We start from the raw sequence: 21,108 nt of genomic DNA, 5'->3' as shown, positions 1-21,108 counted from the left end.
CAACAGTACTTGAGTTTATGTACTTAGTTACACCCCATCACTGGTAACTTTTGCTGCCAGATAAAGGCAGTAGAGTAAAAAGTACAATATTTGCCTCTGTGATGTATTGTTGGAGTAGAACTATAAAGCTGCACCAAATGGAAATGCTTAGGTAAAGTACAACAGTACTTGAGTAACTATACATAGTTACATTTCACCACTGGTTACTTTAGCTGTCAGATAGAAGCAGAGGAGTAAAAAGTACAATATTTGCCTCTGTGATGTAGTGGACTAGAAGTATGAAGTTGCATAAAATGGAAATACTCAAGCAAAGTACAACAGTCCTTGAGTAAATGTACCTAGTTACATTTCATCACTGGTAACTTTAGCTGTCAGATAGAAGCAGAGGAGTAAAAAGTACAATATTTGCCTCTGAGATGTATTGGTGAAGTAGAACTATAAAGTTGCATAAAATAGAAATACTCAAGTAAGGTACAACAGTACTTGAGTAGATGTACTTAGTTACATTCCAGCACATGTGCAGTGCATATAAACGTCCCCTGGAGGCCTCACACACCTGGATGGGGCTCATTAATGGCCGCCCTCCTGACGTGACCTCAACATGTAAATCTGATTAAAACTGCCTCTGTTTGGTTTGGCACGAGCAGCGATCCGATTGGCCCTCCCCGACACGTTGTGGGCGGGGCTTATTTTGGGCCGCTCGCGGCTTCAGTTGATCGTTATGAAGTCAGTGACAGCAGCAGGAGCAGCAGCAGCAGCAGCGGCAGCATGGACTCACGCTGCATGAGAGGTAATGAGCGTCTAAATCCAAACAGAGGCGACTTTTAACAGAAGAGGAGACCTTCAACTAACGACCACCTCGATGCTGAAGAGTTTCGGTGAATATTTTCAATATCACGCAGACTTTTTAAGCCAGCGTCGTGACTTTGTTTGTAGCTGCTCGGTCATATCCTTTTACGGGCTAGCGGTTGATAACGGACATGAACTCACTGGACAGGTGCGTTGACAGGTTAATTAATAGCTTCGTGTTGTTTTGACGTCTGACTGGAGTCGTCTTTATATTAAACGCTAAAACCCCCCAAAAAACAATGGAGGAGAGCAGTTACTTGGACAGTCAGTCGTCTTCGTCGTCAGGTTCGCGCACCTTGTCCGAAGGAGAAGAAGAAGAAGAAGTGACCTCCGTGCTGAGAATCAGAGTTTCCGCAGATGGAGATGATGGTCCCAACTCTGACTTTGAGAGCATCAACGAAGAGGACGAGGATAGAAACACACCAGGAGGGGGTGAAAGTGAAGACGAAGACGAAGATGAAAAGGTAAACAACACACAACTCGTTTATAGTTTGCTTGACGTGTGTGTTCATGCTGAAAACAAACAAACAAACAAACAAACAAACAAACACGCTCTGCTGGTTACAAACAGTGCAGAGTTACTCCTTACAGTAATCCCCTTTAATACCAGCAGTCAGCCAAACACATCTGAAGACAGTATACTCGTTAACTTTCCTCTTGCTGTCATAATGTTTGCAAACAAACACCTGCATGAGCTTCTCACATGAGCTAATGTTTAGTTGGGTGCACTTCATCATTGTTTGACTTCATCCACTCCCTTTACAACTCACACTCATCATGCAGTCTCTCAGAGCTGCACTGCTTTCTGTTTTGAGCCCTAAGTCATTCAGTCAAAGTCTAGTGGGTGTTGGTTTTATGATTCCCTGTCCAATCAGGGCTACATCTAATGATTATTTTCATTATCGACTGATCTGCAGGTTATATTTGAGATGATTTGTTTAGTCGAGTGTCAAAAAAATGTAGAATTTTCTTCTTCCTTTGTCCAACCAACAGTCAAAAACCCAAAGACTCTTCATTTACTGTCATAAATGACAAAGAAATGCAGAAAATCCTCCTGTGTAAGGAGCCGAAACAAGCAAATGTTTGACACTTTTGCCTGAAAAATGGCTTAATCGATTGTCAAACTACTTGCCAATTAATTTTCCATTAATCGACTCAAAGTTGCAGCTCTGATTTATGTATGACTCTTTCATTGAAATCACAGAACTGAGCATTTGATTCTCTGAAAAATATTTACCTGGAAATCCTTGAGAAAACCCAGAAGTTTTTTTTTTTTTTTTTTTTTTACATCTCAGCCACTTCTACCCGTCATTTATTTAAAAAAAAAAACCCCCAGGAAAAAAGTGTCCATCTGCTGCATGGAAAACAAGATTTTTTCCAAGTTCTTCCAACGCTCTAAGCTCCACATGACTATATGTGTTGTTATTCAACTTGAACAACACAAACAATCTTTAAAACCTTGCTTCAAATAATGCAGTCTAATACAACAGTCCCTCAGTACATTCTCCCTTCCTGAAGGTTTTGATGTTGAGTGGTTGTTGAAATTTTTCCAGAGGTGGTGACTCAACTCGGCAAATTCAATTTTGTGCAGCCCATTTAGGCTGCATCGCTTAATCAATGAGTTCTCAATTATTAACTTGACTGCCAACTATTTTTATAATCGATTTGAGTAATTAATGAAAAAATAAGTCATAATTCTCTCATTCCCTTTTGAACATGTTTGGGTTGTGGACAAAACAAGACATTTGAGGATGGCATCTTGGTCTTTTGGCAACACTGATTGACATTTTTCACCTTTTTATTTCATTCATTTATATCATTTTAATAGATAAAACAACTAATTGAATAAAATAATCAACAGATTAAGCAACCATGCAAATAATAGTTATGAATAAATAAATAAATAAATAAATAAATAAATAAAGAATTCAGTAGAACCACAAACTGCAGTCTCCAAACTAAGCACAAACTTTGATCAACACCTCTCTGAAACAAGTCCAAACAAATCTGAACATTACAACCTCTCTGAGGACAGGATGTGTTACCGAGCTGCTGCATTAGCCTGCATTACTTTAAGATACCTAATAAACTTTCAATTAAGTGATGCTTCTGTCTGATACTTCATACTTCCATACAATAACATTATAATGTTGCTTGTGTTTTACAAAAAGAACAAGGAAATATGTGATTTTTTTGCTACCTGGATTAGGAAATTCAGTCCTAACTTGAGAAACAGAAGTTTTTTGTCATTCAGATTGTTGAAATAATCTCAAAGGTTGTTGTAAGTACCGTCACACCAGCGGTAGGTGTTGTTCAGTGGCCTTCTGGGTTTTTTTCAACAGTTGTTTATTTTTCAGAAAATTTGGATGACTGTCATTGTAAAGAGGCACAAACTGAGGCTAGCCAAGCTCTTACTTATTGTGGTGTTTATTCAGGAAACAGATGTAGAAAATGAGGAAGACAAAATTCATGTCTCAGCCTTTAAGTTAACACTTGACATGGAAGCTTATGCAGACTGGTTGGACTGGCTCATTCAGATGTGTGGCTGGGTGTGTTGAATAATTCAAGCTCCTGCCTGACCCAAAAACCTTTTCTAAATCTTTATATCATGCAACATGACTTCAGGCTGTAGGTGCAGCTGACTGTCATCCCCTACAAAGTCTAATCCAAACAGTGGGATAATACAGAAAATTGAGCAACATTATCCATCTGCCTCTCCACACCATCGACCTCAGAGTTCCCAGTCCCAACGAGGTACAACAGTAGGCGGCTTATATGTACTTTTTGACGTGACACATGTTTTGTCATGGACGTTGGAAATGCACAGACCTGCACACAGGGTCCAAATTGCATTTCCTGTAATGGATGTTACCTTGTTTCCCCATGTTATGCCTGTTGAATCACTATCTGTAAGCATATCAGACTCACCCCTGGAACATCCCCCCGGGGTGGTGTCATGTTTGCTAACACCAGTGCCTAACTAATTTGGTTTTGTTGAGTAACAGTTTGACAGTCCATTAATGTAATAGAGCTGAGATACCGCAGATGAAGGGGCTGGGCTCTTATTTTTGCTCTCACAGTGAACTCTACAACATTAAATTACATACTGTATATTTGACTGTAAAACAATGTTTTTCCTCCTTCTGGACTTCAAATGAAACCTTTATATAATCAGGTTAGTCCTATTGAGACTGAGATCTTTATTTCAGGAGGAGAGACATGAGTCAATAAAACCAAAACTTAAAAAAAAAAAGTTTAATATTAATCATAGTCATTGAAATAATCTAAAAATTGTAGGGTGATATGGCCTTAAAATAATTTTGTAATAATTTTAGGTAAATGTCACCATATTTCTGACCAAAATAGTAAGACAATGAGATTGTTGATAAACTAGTGCAGTGCCCATTCAAAACATGCAGTTCGGCACAGATTATCAGGTAATGTGAGGGTTAACAGATCCAGTCTTAAGCCTCCTGAACTGCTCACAGACTCATTGAACATGTTTTATATCTACGATTTAAAACCTGGATGATTACATCGTTACTCTCCGAGCCGGACCAGAACAGCAAAAGGGAGAGGCAGCTGAAGGTGCTACCTAGCAATGATAAACATTCTAGCCCTTAAGGCTAACATTAGCTAGCATACTAATGTTGACAGAAACTAAAAATCTCACCTCCAGTTCTCGCTCAAGAATAGATAACCTGTGTTGACCACATCTTCCCACTCATCCAGACTCAATTAACCTTCTGCTTTGTTTTTTTCTCATCGCAACGCGTTACAACACCACGCTTATCTCTATTTCGTTTATGTCTGCTTCCCCATGAGATGAGGTGTGAGCCCAGCTTCAGTCTGCAGAGCCATGAAGCCAGAGCGCTTCATGCACAGCTCAATTCAGTCAGGGTTTTGACTATTGATCTGTTGGAACCAGAGTGTGAAGTACACTGCAGTCTACTCCAGATCGGTGCTAATTCTAGGAACCTGCAGCACCAGTTGTTGATGTGTTCCAACTCTCCAGCCAGTGAATGATGTTAAAAATAAGGGTACTTTTTGGAGGAGCCCTTTTATAAAATAATTAATTACATTGATATTCCAAAAATAGTTGTATTAAAATTAAATTGAATTGAAACTGACTTCTAAAGCAAGACAGCATGTATTGGATTAACCCTGTGCCCTTCTCTCCTGATCTCTTTGAAATGTCAGTTTGATGTTAATTTAAAACCAGTGGCTTCTCTTACACCGGTCACAGAAGAGGAGATGTAATCTGACCTGTTATACTAAATAGACGTTACTGGCCTAAACACCACAAAGCAGGTCAGATGATCCAGTTGTAATGCTATAGGGTTAATCAGGGAACCTGACCCTTGACCTTTGTCTTGCTACTGTAGTTAAAGACGGAAAGTCTTCCGAGAACTCACATGACGTCACCCTTCCAGACTTAGCTCCGTACAGTGTTACGAGCAGTGAGGTACTTACTATGCTGGTGCTTCAAGCAGTCTTCTCCAATGTTTATTTGATGCTTATATTCACAATAACTCAGTGGATCTTATACCGTCCCAGATATCTTGATCAGTCCAGTGTCGTGGGCAGAGATGGAGAACATTCTCTACAGTCAGGATGAGATTATCCCACACATCAGTCTTTCTTACATGCACTAGATAAAATAACAGAAATGGATCCAAATGGGTTTTATACAGTCTAGATTTATCAACAGATTTTGGTCATCTCGATTAGAGCTGCAATCATTCATCAACTAATTGTTGTCGCTCTAGTCTAATGTTTACCAGAAAAAGATTTAATCTAAGCACATTAATAGGAATTTATGTAACAACCATATAAACATCACAGAGAAGCTCTGTCTTGGTCCTGTCTAGACACGTGAACATGACTTTAACATATATAAGAAATTTCAGATGATACTTCTGTCTAACATAGCCTCAACACAGCCTCACACACTGCTTGTCAACGTACCCAATCTGTCAGCATGTTAATCATTGTATTCCTTACTTATATATATCCTGCTGCTTTTATAGCCCCTCATACCCATAAATCCTGTTTTCTATACTTTCTCATCTCCACCTCTCATGTTGTGTAAACAGACTATGGGAATTGCTGGTTGTGTTATGTTTAATCCCACTATTTCCTCTTTGGGTTAGGGTAGGACTTTTGTTGTTTTTCTATTTATGCTGCTGCAACAACAGAAGCATTTCTCACAGCAGATCACCTGTCTTATCCCCCATATTTCAGCCTTAAATCTCACTGAAATGAATGCTCCCACTACTTTTATGATAAGTACTAAAAACTTTACGTGGGTAGGTCATTTTGGCTCAGATACAGGCAGATTATTCTCAAGAGAACACCTTCTCCCATTCTTCCCACATACCAGGTTTACCCCTTCAGTTTTGATAATGACTGCAGATGTTTTTGCAGTAGTTACTTGATAATTAGCTGGATTATCTTCCACACACAGTGAGCAACAACATAAACTGAATGGCTTCCTCAGTGGTGGGGTTAGATGGAAAATGTGTTGCATCATGAACAGCTCATGCCAAAGCAATTAAAGAACACAGTTATAGTTACGTTTTTTTTATTATTATACTGATCTTGAAGCGGCTATACTTTATATCAGGGCTTATCAAAGTCAATCCAGTCTCAGACTGCACCTTGTTTCATGAAGGTTACAATACGTCATTGTGATGAATGTGGTTTCAATGTGGCTTATTTTCCTGTTGTTGACATCTTGACGATGTTAACTGCTGGAATGTTGCATGATGTTGCTGCCGAGCTAATTTATTAATGTTAAGCCGGAGAATTTACTTTCAGCTCCTAAATCGCAGACACACACACAGTTTCTACTACTGATACAAATGTAGTTGTCAGAATATGTCTGAGTCAGAGTCCAAATGCTGGCATATTTTCTGTTTGGCGAGTAAATCTCGTAAGGCTCTCTGGCTGGTTAATGTTTGTACTGAAATATTCTCGTCATAAAAAAAGCTCTGCTGAGAGTCTCAGATATAACTCTTCTTCTGTCCTCTGCTGTCTTGTGTTGGAGTTTGACTCACACAGGGGTGGACTGGGGACTTCATGTTGCATTCAGGTGCAGGTCGCTAACTCGTAAAATCTACATCACTTTGAACAGCGTGAGTCTGTGGATGTTGACAGGGATGTCATGGTGCATTCAAGTGTGCTTTGTAAACTTGAAGGTTGTTTTAAAATGGAAAAGTTTAGATTTATTTTTTTTGAAAGAAATAGCCACATGTTATTGTTATTAGTTTCTTGTTCTTTTCCAACAGCACTTTAAAAAATAAATGTACACCATTTATACATGGGCAGATTTAAAAAAAAAAAAAAAAAATCTTTTGTAATGGGTAGGTATGGAGATCTGTTTATGTAAGAATATACGTTTACAAGTAGTTATATCTCTCGTTGTATTGGTTAGCCCTCTTAAAAGTGCACTATGTAGTTTTGGAAAAGAAATTCGAATTCAGAAGGTTATAGGTTATATTTAATAAGGTAACAGTGTAAGCTAAGAAATATTTATTTGATGAATATATTTCCATAACTGAATAAAAAACTGTCCTCAGATGGGAATTAGGCCCGCAGAGTTTGAAGCTTGAAAGCTGGCTACTTAGAAGGGTCCTGCAAATATTTGAAAATATGTACAGTATGACATTGTGTTGTCCTTTGACGACAGTATGTTTATTCAGCCATTAAAATCAATAAATGAAGATTTTTCTCTTCCGATTTAAATTTTCTTCCCCAAAACTACATGGTGTCCCTTTGAAGGACATAAGCCCTGCACTGCTCTCATAGCCTTGTTTTTTGGCCACAGCAGGCAGCTGTTTCAGTAAAAAAGCTCTAAAAACCACCTGTACACTACCCACTGAGCAGCAAACGGTAGACGGACACAGTTAGAGATTAGCAGGTAAACATCGTGGAACATTAAGAAGATAAAGAGCCAGATATTTCCCTCTGGAGTTGGTGGAGACCAGAAACGGAGCTAAAACGGGGAGTATTGGACTAACGTTTATCAGGTGACCAAAAACACAACTCCAAATCAATGAAAATGTTGCTCTTTGTCTGCTGGATGTTTAAGTAAGCAGTTTTTCTAACAAACTTCTAACGATCATTTTGCAGTGTTGTGTTCACAACTTGTTTGTTGTGCCTTAAAAATGTATCAGACATCTGTTCATGTGTGAACCAACAGGCAGCTGCTGTCGACTGATAGATTCAACCCTATGTTTGTCCATGCATGTGAATTGCACTGAATGACGTACTGTATGGAGCAGTCAGATCATTTACAACAGGAGTGCACCAGCCAAATAACAAATTACTTCTCTAAAAGCCAGCTCAATAGTGTTAGAAGGCTGTAAAAACAAGCAATCAACCCACATACAGTGATACAAAAACCAAACAGAAAATGACTCTACTGAAATGAAATCTCTTTCTCAGCACTTCCCTGGTGAGCAGTTTTGTTTTGAACAAACTGGCACAGTTCTCTGCTGTGAGTAATGAGTTTGTTCAAATGGGAACCAACCATGTGTGACACTTGGCACTCAGCAAACTGCATTAACTGGAGGATTAAAACAACCAGAAAGGTTTGTTGAATTGGTGCAGCTCTGTTTAGGTTAGCAGGACACTCATTTGTCACATGGAAGATGTGTTCATTTGCTCTGGCGGTGTTAAGCACACAGGAACAGCTCCTGGAGAGGGTTGTTTGTTTAAAAACATCTGTATGATGAAGATAAATTGTATTTTATTTAAATAAATGGAGGCTGATAGAAGTACAGCCAAGCATGGACTAGACCGGTTAGATTCACACTTTACAATATCACCATATCCACCAATACCACAACCCGCCACCTATTAAATTGTTTGCAAATTTGAGCCTAAAAGCCCTTTTTAAGAATTAAAATGTAAGATAACCACATTTATTGAATCTATTCATCCATTTTTATCAAATGAAATGAAAATATAATGAGGGTATTACAAAGTTTGGGAATTATTAGACATTATAGTCACAAAATGTCAAACCAGATAACTTTCCAGACCTCCATGGCAAAAAGCAAAAAAGCCACAAAAAGTTTAAAAAATCTAACAAAACTTAAAACCCTCTGCCATTCTGCCTTCTGACAGACAGCTAATGTCATCTGGGATAAAAAAGCAATCTTAAGCCATTTTTTGGGGCGTTTTATTGTGACACATTATAAGACAGGATGTCTTATATATAAACAGTGGTGAAATGTTAGCAAGTCTTGCTTAAAATGTGTTTAAAATGTGCTTTTCGGTCGGTTTATGTAGTAAAATCAAGTGCCATTTGGGATAACGCCAGTATTTGATGACCTGAGAATTAGACAATTAATTTAACTATTCGAGACCCGATGATTACAACTACAACCCAAACAACTCTGTTTATGAACTAAACTCCCTATACCTGTGAAGCTCTCCTGCACAAGCTTTGGATAATATATACACAGCCTGTGAAGTAATAATAGTATGTAGGAGATCAGCAGTTTGAGCATCACAGGCCAGAGCCAAACCACCAAACCCTCTAATGTGTGTCATTGTTGGAAGGAATCTGGCAGGCTGAAGCAAAGTGATTCTTGCAAGAATTGTTTTCAAGGCAGCAGCTGGCCAACGGTTGAATCACCATGACCGAGGTATCCAACATCCACTTGGTCTTTCGCACTTCAAGTGGAGGATGCTATGTAGTGTATTGATGGATTAGATTATGGAAAGTGTGGCACATTTAGGGCTTGGCTTACACTAGGGGCTAAAAGTGAGGATGCTTCAGCCTCTGCTGCTTTAATTTTGACCATTCATTTTAAAACATACTTATTCCAAGTCCCCTAATTTATATAGAAGTGCAGTACTGAATTTTTTGAGTAACCTTTTAGGATAAGATCAGTTTTACACTGTACCAGAGTATCTCACTGAACATTTTGAACAGTTTCAGGGTTAGATGTGATCACTGATCTTGGCTGTGTTTGCTCATCTTATGCAATGGGTTGCTGTGCCAGATGCAGAAAGAAGTTCATGGTTTTATTGATATAGAAGAGTGTTTGAATGTCAAGAAATGCACATTGATCAGTTTAAAAATCTTGACTATTCTTTGGTAAAATGTTTGAGTTGTGTTCATGATGTTCAGATGCGTATGCTGCATTTAAACTAAGGACAGAGTATTTTAGGAACAAGAATAGACAAGTCATTTTAACACCTAAAGCAAACTACTGAAGGTGAGCTGTGGTTGCAGCTAGGTGGAGCAGTGTTGTGCTTAATTTAAGAAAACATTGACTCAGGTGGCACACAATGATGCCAAGGCTCATTTGATCTTTATTGGAGAAAAACGATGGGAACTTGGTGATTCGACTAAGATTATTGAGTAATTTCTCAATTTAATCCCTAATTTGAATTAGTCAAGTCAAGCCTTTCTATCGGCTGTCCCAATCTGATGTAATCCTTTGGTTTATTCTATGAGCGCCTGTTCCCTGAAGTTGGAGGGGTAACTCTCGCATATTGCATCAGTGCTTACTTGTGTATAAATATTTGCTCCTGTTTGACAATGTTTAACTCGGTGTCTGTGCAGCGGTTTTGTTCCTGTGGCGTGCCACTAAATAAGCAGCCAGTTATTTAAGCAGGCAGCCAGTCAGGGTGATTAGAGGGATGTCCAGTGTCACTGTATGCTTTGTGGCTAAGAGGATTAACACAATCTGATTTAGACTCTTTTCACTCCTGTGTTGGAGGGAGTCTTTCCAGGATCCATCTTTGCTTTTTGACTCTTCTTTCCTGTCCTTTGTATGCGTGCACGTCTGGGTTTAATCAGCACTGTCTGTGATGACTGTGCGGTCGAGGTGATACAGGAGCTTAAATTTGTTGTTACTAAAACAAAATGTCTCTCGGTCGGAATTTACCTGTCGGCCACCGCACATCTTCGGAGGGACGCAAGGTAAGAGAGTCCAACAGTTGCTGATTAGATCAAGAAGAAGGGTTCATTTAAACTTTCTGTAATGTATTTTATTTCATCTTAGTTTGTATGTAAAGTGATATTGAGTTGCTTTTTGTGTTTAATTCCTTCTGAATGAACATTGCTAGATATACGTCACCATAAATTCTGTCATATTTTTTAATTTGGTTGTGCTGTGAGTACATTTATATCCTAATTGGGAGTGTGTAAAGGAGACAAAAAGAGAAAATATTTCATGCTTAGCTCTAATTAATCTTAAAGGCATCGATCCATACTTAAGTGGTTTCAACCTAATCAATATGAAATAGAATATTTTTTTACCATTACCATTGTAATGTAGTTGCAAGTAGTTATAAGCTTTTATTAATGTTTGTCAGCAACGACAATTCCTCCTGTGGGCAACCATAAGTGGAGGCTGATGACGCAACACAAGTTAACATGAAATTCAGACTGCAACTGAGGATTATTTTCATTGACAATCAATCTGTTGCACTTGAAATTGTGCCTATATTCAATATTCTTATAGTGCTTATAAATGCTAAAAAGTGGGCTTTAAAGTTAAATGTAGATCTACAGGGTTAGCACTGTGTGGGTATGTTAAAACTTCAAGCTGTAATTAAAATACAGCCTGCGGTATGGAAGTGGTAAGAAGCTGATGTGCCAAATCAAAAACACAGCGCAGCACAGCCTCAGCGGTCACAGAGAAACAATCTTCCTTTTCTTTGTGGCAGAAAACAAACATGTTTCAGCTCGAAGTCATAATCAACGCAATCAAAATAGCTGAAATAGCAATTCATACATACAGGGGAAGTCCAAACATCAATCGGCAAAGAGCAAACACAATTGCATGACCGAATCCATCCGTGAGTGAACCACCCAGAAATGGCCTCTCCTAATAAAGAAAGTTTGAGCACAATAATCAGAAACAACATTGGCAAGTGTCACAAACTAAAAAGGTAATGAATACTTTAAACTAAATGCCCAAGACCAGAAACATATAGAGCTATACAATACAAGTAAGTAGATAAAGATACAATAAATCAATGTATTTACTGACTTCCAGCCACACATTGTTTCAGGTTCAGGTTACTGTATTTATACCAGTGGATTTGCTTTGTAGTAGAAGACGAGGCATCCACCTTGGTACACATTTAAAAACAACACTGACAGTAGACAAAGACAATAAAACATGATGAAAGCACCCGTTTCTTCACTAATCAGGACTGAAGAGAGAATTAACAGTAACAAAACAGGAAAATAAATAGCCACTAAAATAAATAAAGTAAAATTCTGTTGAAAAACTAACTTGGTAAACTTGGCTTCTAAAGCACCTGTGGAAATGTTGCTATGACTTTTACATCTAAGTAATAGCCACTGGAACAAAACAATTTTAATACACATTCACTCTTTCCTTAAAAAATATTCCTGTTACAGATGTTGCTGAAATATCTCACTCTAACTTTCTTATTGCAAAACAGCTGTTTACACTAGTTAGGCTCAAATCTGATTGCTGTTATAAAAATGTTTGTCTCATTATCATTATTGAGTCAGACACAGAACAACCCTAGTGGTTATGCAGCCTCATAGCTCTTAAGGGACTGTCTTTGGTCGTTTTATTACTTGAATTCTTCTTGTATTTTTCATGGCGGAAAACCCAGATGCTCATCATGACCAGAATGTAATCAGTTGTTCTTGCCTGAGGACTATCAGTACAGCAGATTTCATGGAATGCATACATTAAGTCTCTAAGGCAAACTGCTAAATTGCAGGAAAACATGATTTACTTGAAGACATAACACATGATTTAATTCTTGACATGCTGAAGATAATGAATCATAACATGGTCAATCACATGAAATTGGAGAAGGAAAGAGCCGCTGTATTTTCTTAACTTTAGCTCATGTCAACACAGGAAACTGAATTCCCATGAGACAGCAGAAGAATTCAAATACCGAACGCCAAAGATTTTATTTAGCTAATAAATGGACTGTTGGTGTAAGAGAAAATCAAGTGTCCATCGGGTGACTGAAATGTGGAGTACCCCGTGGAGAGTTTTGATCACATAAAGTTGTTTGGATTTGACCTGAGAGGCTTTAAAGTGTTCTGGTTTCCTCACAAGTAAACATTAAGATCCTCAGTTCAGAGAGCAAGGGAAGAGAAATTCAGGCCTGACTGGAATTCGGGGAGAGTTGAAGAAGACAGATGTTGGGTGGCAAGGTCGGCCAGAACATAGTTTGCTTTTCTGCAGTTGACCCTGAGAAAAACAGTGATCAACATGTTCCCTATCTTACGGAGATGAAAGCATTGCATGTAATGACCATCACATTATATAATCACACCATGGGCTTGTTTGAGGGGTCATGTAGGCTACTAAAGAGGAAATGTCACGGTTTTCAGTGTTTACAGGAACCGCAACAACAGTCCCGCTCCATATACATTTCTTCAACCAGCTGACCGGTTGCTAAACACTGATTGTCCAATCATAGCTTAGCAAACAACTAGGCACGGCAGGCCTGTCAAGCTTAGGCTTTCCAAAACCAAAAACACAAGAACAAAAGTGTAAATTGATTAAAAAGTGTGTTTGTTTGTCTGCTCTAATGTTAGCTACACTTGTTACAATGTCCAGCCAACCTACTTACTACCTGGAGAGTATTATGTCCAAGGCCAAGGAGCAAATCACGAGCTAACTGCATTAGTTTGTGTTGTATCACTGCGTGGAAGCCAGTCATGGATGCACCTAAACTCTAGTAGCGCTGATAGGTATTGGATTTGGTGAGCTTCACACTCCATCAAATTGAGCCAAACTCGTTACATTTGCCAAAAACACTGAATAGTCCTCCTAAAAGCCTTTTTTGTTGTAACCGTGAAAACGTACTGTTTGTAAATACAAACAAGTATGTTAGCTATGCCGCCAAACAAGGTTATGTTGGCACAAAATATATAGTCTGATCTTACATCTTTTCTCATCATACTTAACAATACTAGGGCCATCTCACTCTACTCTGCAACACAAGAACAATGCTGTTATTTCCATGTCCTCAACATAACTATCAACTGGTGAAGATGCTTTTTTATTTGCTGGTTACATGTAGCTTTTACCACCAAGTGCAGCAATTAGTCAAAGTGTAATTCTGACAAAGTGTACTTAATGGGGAATGGGGAGCTTTTCTGAATAATCTGGTTTATCTGTATTATCGTTAGCCCCTTTATTCTTGTGCAAACTTGACATCATTTGACAACAACTGCATTTATATTTCTGTACATATGGCTTGTAGTGTATCTTCATCTTCAGAAAAGAGCAATATTGGACATACTAAAATGGGGAAAAATAACAACTTAAGTTGAATTGTCTCGTTGCTTGATGACATTTCACTGTGTTAGATGGCAGAATACCAAACATGATGTAGTGAGATCTATAAACCCTTGTTTGTTTCTCGATGAAAACCAAACCTAACTGATAGAAGACCGGAAATTCTTGAAGCTGTTTCTCTTTAACAATTTGTGTGTGTGAAAAGCATGACTTCATTATTACCCAACATGTTATTCTAGTTAAAAAGGATATGATATAGAAACAATGGCAGGGAGAGCGATGACTGGAGGTAAGGTGCAATGCTTCTTGATGTATGGGGTCTCTCTTCCTGTTTAACTGTAAACGCATACTCATTGTGTCTTAGCAACCACTGAAAGACACTAACAACATTGTGTTCCCCCTTGTTAAAGCTTCCTTTCATCCATCTGAGTGAAATGATAAATGGCACTTCCCCACAGATCCTTCAAAGAGAATTGATATCCTGAGGTGTGAATACATTTGCTAATTTTCTCTTTGTACAACTGCTTTAGGTTTGTTTTTATAATGTGGAAATCATGACTCAACGCTCTGCACCCTTTGTAATGCAGAAACATGCTTGTTAGTGAAGTGTACCATCAGGTGTTATAATTATTGCTGACAAAAGTAGCAGGAAAAACATTGAGATTGGTGTTGATGTTCTTGCACTTGTGTTGTTTTCACAGCCAAGCCTAGTGGTCTGGTAGCTTAGACCACATGTGAACACTACAGAGTTCTCCTTGGCTTGGACTATCAGAGTATTTATCACTCGACCTTGGGGACAATGTCCCTGTGTGCTGCCTTGCTTTTTTGGCCCTTTCATCCTTGCATTTGCCTGTGGAGGATATATTCAACTCTTCCTGCTGCTCTGTCCTTTTGTTTGTCAGCTTGTTTGGGTAGCTGTGTATGTTTGTGTATGTACCGGTGTAGTAAAGCATCTCGTCTCTGTAGCCGAGTGTCTTTCCTCTGCCTCCAGTGTATTTAGTCTTTGTAGTCTTGGCTGGTAAAGGTCGACAGTAGGAGTAAAACCCCTGAGTGTTTGCTCTCGGTCTTATCCACAGTCTGCTGGAACTGTTCCCTCTGGGCAATGATGGTGTGGTGACTCTCTGCATTTACTCAGCCCAGTCGCCAGGATGTAATGTTGGCAGTTATTCTGCAGCAATTATTCTGTAAACCACTGAGATTGTTATCTCTAACTAAGCTGTGTTCAGCCTCAGAAGCTTAAGACAAAGTAAGCCAGCTAGCTATAGTGAGAAAGCTAAGTTATGAAAATGAAAATAACAACAGCATAATTGAAAAAAAAACCCACAGCAACCAGCAGAGCAGAAACATTGCCACCACCAATGCAACAGAGTATCTTATGTTTTCTTAACTGTTCCAGTTTAATAAGAAAATGACTGATATATACAATAAACTGTCTTGATACTATCGTGAACAATGTGATATTGACCCGTACCTATTTCATACCTCATACTCCTCTTGCACATTATCTGATTCCCTTTTTTCTGTTTCTGGCTTTTTCCTTTTTCTTATTTCCTTTGATTCTTTAATAACAACCTTGTATTGCATCATTGCAACATTCGGTGGTTCACTGACAGCCTGAAGTTGTCTTATTAATGTCACTATAATCATTTCTGCAGCTCCCCTTGGCTTTTACAGAGCTTCATAGAGAGTTTCAGCTGATTGTTTTTCTGTCAGGCTGCACCTTTACAGTTTTGGTTCACATTCACCACTCTTATAGTGTTGTTTATGACCACAGCAGGCAAATGTGTTGAGCGAAAAAGTTCTAAACACCTACTGCACACTACCTGCTCATCACCAAACAGCAGACAGACAATGATAGAGAAAAGCTGGTGAACATAGTAGAGCATTTTGCAGCTACAGAGACAGATACTTCCCTCACTAGTTGATAAAGAGCGTGAACATTGGACTTGCATAAAAGGTGCCCAGAAACATGACTCCAAATGCTAATGTTGCCCCGTAACTGCAGGATGTTTAAATAGGTTACTGTTTGCACACTATTTTGGCATCACCTTTAATGTAATTTAACGTAGGGTATTAGTGATGAGTAAAATGCTTTATTTTTAAGCATTTTGGAGAGACAGGAAATATTATAAGGTGGTGGTATGGTGTCAAATGTCAAGCTAAACGGATACTGTGGTTAACATTGTGTCGTAGACCACAGGGGGATCAGGATGCCACAATGTGCAATCTTATGTACAATCAAAGTGAAAGGGTGCTCTTGTAAACATTAGACTCAGTAGTCTCAATAGAAAGGGGGATGAGGTAATGGCAAATAAACAAAAAAAACACTAACAGAAATAAAGTCTGTCTGTGACACATTTCATTCAGTCTAAGTTTGCCTCATCCCCTCAGTTGGTAAACACAACTGACTGTGTGTTGTGCAGCCGACCTCCTTTGTTTCATTTGTTTGCCGTCTGTTCTTTGCTTTGACAACAAAGGCTTGTTGGTACTGTCCACTGTGTGTGAGGCTCAGGGTGGAAAAGAGGATGGAGGAAGGAGGGGCAGGTCAGGTTTGATCTTGCTCTCAGGAGCTGTGCGTGGCTCTCGGCTGCAGGGAGAGAGGAATGGTAGGTGAAAGGGCGCTAGCTGCTGCCAAAACTGCAACGTGCGTGCTACCCGCTGTGTGCACACAGTGAGCAAACTGAAATTGGCTTACTGCTGCGCTCTACATGTAATCAAATAGGCATTTAAAGGGCTGACACCCACTCTTTAAACCACTGCAGATGTTTTGGACCAGCAGAAATTTGACTTATATCCTCTCATAACTGAACTTGCTGTCAGCTTGTAAGTTGCTTAAATTCAGATATGCAGGAACAGGAAATATGGGTTTACTGATTTCCAGGCTGATCATTTATAATTGGCTGATAAGCTCAGCCAACCAAATATTAAAATGAAACTCTAGCCAGCTCTGGCAGCCCTCCACAGTTGGCTCAAATTTCTGTTTTTGTTGCATCGACCGAGGAGGATGAAGGCAAAAGGTTCCAAGGATTACAAGGCTGTTGTGTGTCGGGTTTATTATTGTCAGATTGTTCTATATAAACAGGCAGTAAGGATATGCCCAATTGTCTCTGCCAGTGGTTAAAAAAAACTTTCTGTATCACATACTGCTCCTCAGGTCGCCCTGTTTTTCAGTTTTTAAAATATTGATTAATTGATATTTCATGTTTGCATAGTCAAGTGAAAAGCAAATGTCAGACTATAAAATGTTGCACGCCTCAACTTCAGACTTTGACCAAGTGCACAGATAGCACGATAGCTGATTATCTTACTTCCTTTTTATGAGTTGAAAGTCGTCTGATGGTGATAGTTAACACGATCTTATTTGCCTGTAAAACAACCAACAAAACATAAACATTACTTCTCCTTGTGTACGTCAATGGTACAGGTATGCCAAAGGCCTCAAATAAAAACACTGCAGATAATGTCTCTGAAAATGCCTTGAAGGAAAGATGATGAAAGGCAACAGAAGCTGAAATATATGAAGAAATACTTTTATGAAATGAGTCTGTAACTTCCTTATGTGGTGTCGAAATGTGACAGTCATTTAATAGATCTACACAACTCCTCGTCATGGTCCACAGTGTTGACGCGTTAAGGCAATCATAGCCTGTCCTGATGCTTCTGGCTCTAAACAATGCGATTTGATGATGCCACAGTTTACCACTGATTGATTCACAGTGTAACTCTAAGCTGCTTATAAAGGCATTGCTTGGTTCTTATTGGTTTGTCTGTCCATCTGTCCATTCCTTATTTCATTTGGATTCATCTGAATATATTTGCCTTTAATCACCTTGAGAGAGTTGCAACAGCTGTTTGAGAGTTCAAACTTTTATTTATTACGTGTTATTAAGTGGAGATTTACATGTGACTAAATTAATTTATGTTCACACCACACAAACCAGTTTCTACATAGATATTGCTAGATATTTATACAAACAGCCAGTTGTAATTGTTGCGTAGCTAACTGAACTAACTCACAAAACAAGTCATGAAACTTTTATAGGTGTGTAGTTAAGATCAAAACGAAGGTCGAGTTCGAAGAAGGATGTGGTCCAACCCATGAGTAATGGGTACTCAAGTACCTAATGTAGTAATAGTAGTCATGAGTTAGAAAGTGAACCTGTTGACAGGTGTTGTGGCATTTTTGCTTAAAAAATCCTGTTTCCAGCTTGTCAAATGTAAATATTTGCTGATTTTCTTGGTCCTCTCCGCATTACTTTGGATTTTGGAGTCATGGTCAGAGAAACAAGACATTTGAATATGTCAGCATATGTCAGCAGATAATGAAAATACATAGCATAATAATGCAGATTTTCACTTGCATTGTTAACGTCATTCATACTGAAACATTTCTCTGTGCATACATAAATAAGTCATACTTACATTAACACAGCATAGTTTAAGATTTATATATCTTTTCATTTTTGATGGATAGCGCGACAGATATTTCCTAATAACCAGTTTACACATTATTGGTTTAACTTGCTAAATTCTTAAGTTTTAATTGTGCAACCTAATTCAATAAATCAGTTGTTTTATTATTGCACTTTCTGAAAACTTCTGAAAAAGGACATACAACCAATGTAGTAATAGTCAATGTAGTAATGACTGGTGCAACACACAATTCTGATATGTCTCTGCTGTTGTTTTTTTGTTATTGGGACAGCATTAAAAGAGGAACTCAGTGGTTGCACAACAGATCAGCTACACGCTTTTGCACAATTTCCTAGTCATTGAATTCCATATGAATTCAATACAATGAACTGCATGACTAAATGGAAAATTGCTAATTTTCTACTGTACTGAATATTCACATTAGGGCATACAGTTGCACCTCTGGTTGAAAGATGATGGAGTCTGTTCCTGTCAAGGCAGCTTGTTGAGTTCTAATTAAATTAACAAATTATAATTACTGAAAACTGCAATTTAACAAAAATGATTTGAAATAGAAGTGCAAATGAACACTTGCGTATTGCAGCTCTTGCTCTCGCTCTCATCCTCAGCTGTGATTATTGGCTAAATATTAGGTGGTGGGTGTGTGACTCAGTTTGTTTTTATTAAGCATAAGCATGTTAGCTGCAAGAAAGGCTGAATTGTGCCCAGACAATGAATTCCTTGAAATGAAATCCAGTTTTAACAAATTCAGTTGCAGGGGCCCCTTGTAATGTTGCACAAAGTCCTCCATTTAAAAGTTACTACTGAGGAAATGACTGGTATTAGTTCACTTCCTTCTCACTTTGAACATTTTTCTGGTTGGGCTGTCTTACACTGTTCAGCACAGATGGAAAATTCTCATTCTGCCGTCTTTTTTATTGTACTCTCACCACAGAATGAGGTTATATAATAAAACAAATGTCTTCTGTGAACACATTCAGTACATTCAGACGGTCTGTTCTACATGACATGGGGCCATGTATATGCCACCTCAATATAAATAGAGTTGATGTCTGTGTTTAGACATTGCTAAGAGGTATTGCATGCTCCACCAGACTCAGTTTCTTTTCCTCTCTTCATGTGTGTTTCTCAGGACCACTGCTACAGCAAATGGTGAATAACATTTATGCGAAGCTGCAGCATATCAGCATCAAGAGCTCTTCTGTCACAAAAGCATTTGCCCCATGACTTTAAGAACTCAAGTTATTATTTTTAGAACTAATGACTGAAGATCAAATTCATTGCATGCATTGTATTGCTGCAGAAATATTTAGAAAAGCATTGCTTTCATTTATTGCACAAGGGTTGCAGAACTGTTTTTGTATTCAAGGTGGAAACTGTATTTATCATGACATATGTACTTATAGTAGAGATATTTTATAGTAGCATAAGCAAAACCCTTTTAACAGAACTGAAGAAAAAAAAGTGTTGTAGCAGTAGTTGAGTTGAACTCTAATTTAATTAGTTGGCTTTTAACTAGATCATGCTCTATAAATTCATTTATTTGCAGAGACCTGATATTTCAGTGACATTTACCTCAAATAACTTTGAACAATCTTAACTTACAATTTCTGTTTTGAAATTGTGGAAAATTTCCAAAATTCCTGCGCTTGACTTTCCTCTGAAAGTGTACATACTGTTTGTCCTCATTCTGTGCTGTATCACTCTTGCTCTACATTTCTGCATTCATTGAAAGGTCAGGTCACCCTCCAAAGAATTGGTCTTAGTTGGCCTTAATAGTCCTGGGGGTCATGAATCATCCCAGAGAGAAGCAGAGGGTATTTCCTTCCACAGAATGCTCCGAGCCTTGTGTATCCTTGTATTCTCAGGGAGGGCCCCTTCCTCACCGCCGGGCATTGTTATGTGGTCAGAGATTCTTGCTAGGTCATTATCTCCTGAAAATAGTGTGGGGCAGCCGGTTGTGCTGTGTAATGTAGTATTCTTGTAATGTATATCTAACCACCAATATTCCTCGATGTTGACAGTTGTGTGCAATTTATTTTTTCTACTGCTCTATCTGTCTCTATTATAATATTCTGAGTACTGTCATGAAAGTTTGGAGTAATGGCCTGTTGATAAGACTGTCCTGTTTCTCACTGAAAAGCCAAAACAGACATGGGTGTGGTATATGTAAAAGTATTGGATTAAGAAACTGATTCATAAATTGGATTTTGTTCTCAGCCATGAGCTGAACATTTTGTGAAACACCCTGGGAATCCCCCTCCTAGATCATTTGAGTCCTCCCTTGAGGTTTATACAGCTTTATTTCTCATAGTTCTGTACATCATATCCCCTTCATGAAAAGCCCTTGTGAATTTATGCTTGCTGAGATTTTCACTTTGGAGATTGACTTTGATTATCGACATTAAAACGTTAAAGCCAACTACTTTCTTATCGTTTCAAGTTACATCACTGTCACCTTTTTTAGATGTAGATTATGATGAATGATTTCATTCATTTGACGTCTTGATCGTAATTTATCAGAGAAACAAGCTGAGCTAATGTTAGTGGCAGC

General features: G+C 38.5%; 1 protein-coding gene across 6 annotated transcripts in view; it reads left to right on the top strand.

The window, feature by feature from the left end:
* The first annotated feature begins 757 nt into the window (after positions 1–757).
* mast4 (microtubule associated serine/threonine kinase family member 4) overlaps positions 758–21,108 on the top strand; it is a 101,876-nt gene continuing 81,525 nt past the window's right edge. For all 6 annotated transcript variants that reach the window (XM_084383173.1, XM_084383172.1, XM_084383171.1 and 3 more), the window contains exon 1: positions 758–1,313. In XM_084383173.1, the coding sequence (XP_084239299.1) occupies positions 1,089–1,313 (225 nt within the window). In that variant the 5' untranslated portion in view covers positions 758–1,088. The remainder of the gene's footprint in view (positions 1,314–21,108) is intronic.

The sequence above is a fragment of the Pagrus pagrus genome (assembly GCF_965226575.1).
Source record: "Pagrus pagrus genome assembly, chromosome: 19".
In the NCBI taxonomy this organism is placed as follows: Eukaryota; Metazoa; Chordata; class Actinopteri; order Spariformes; family Sparidae; genus Pagrus; species Pagrus pagrus.
This window is presented reverse-complemented; position numbering and strand designations above follow the sequence as displayed.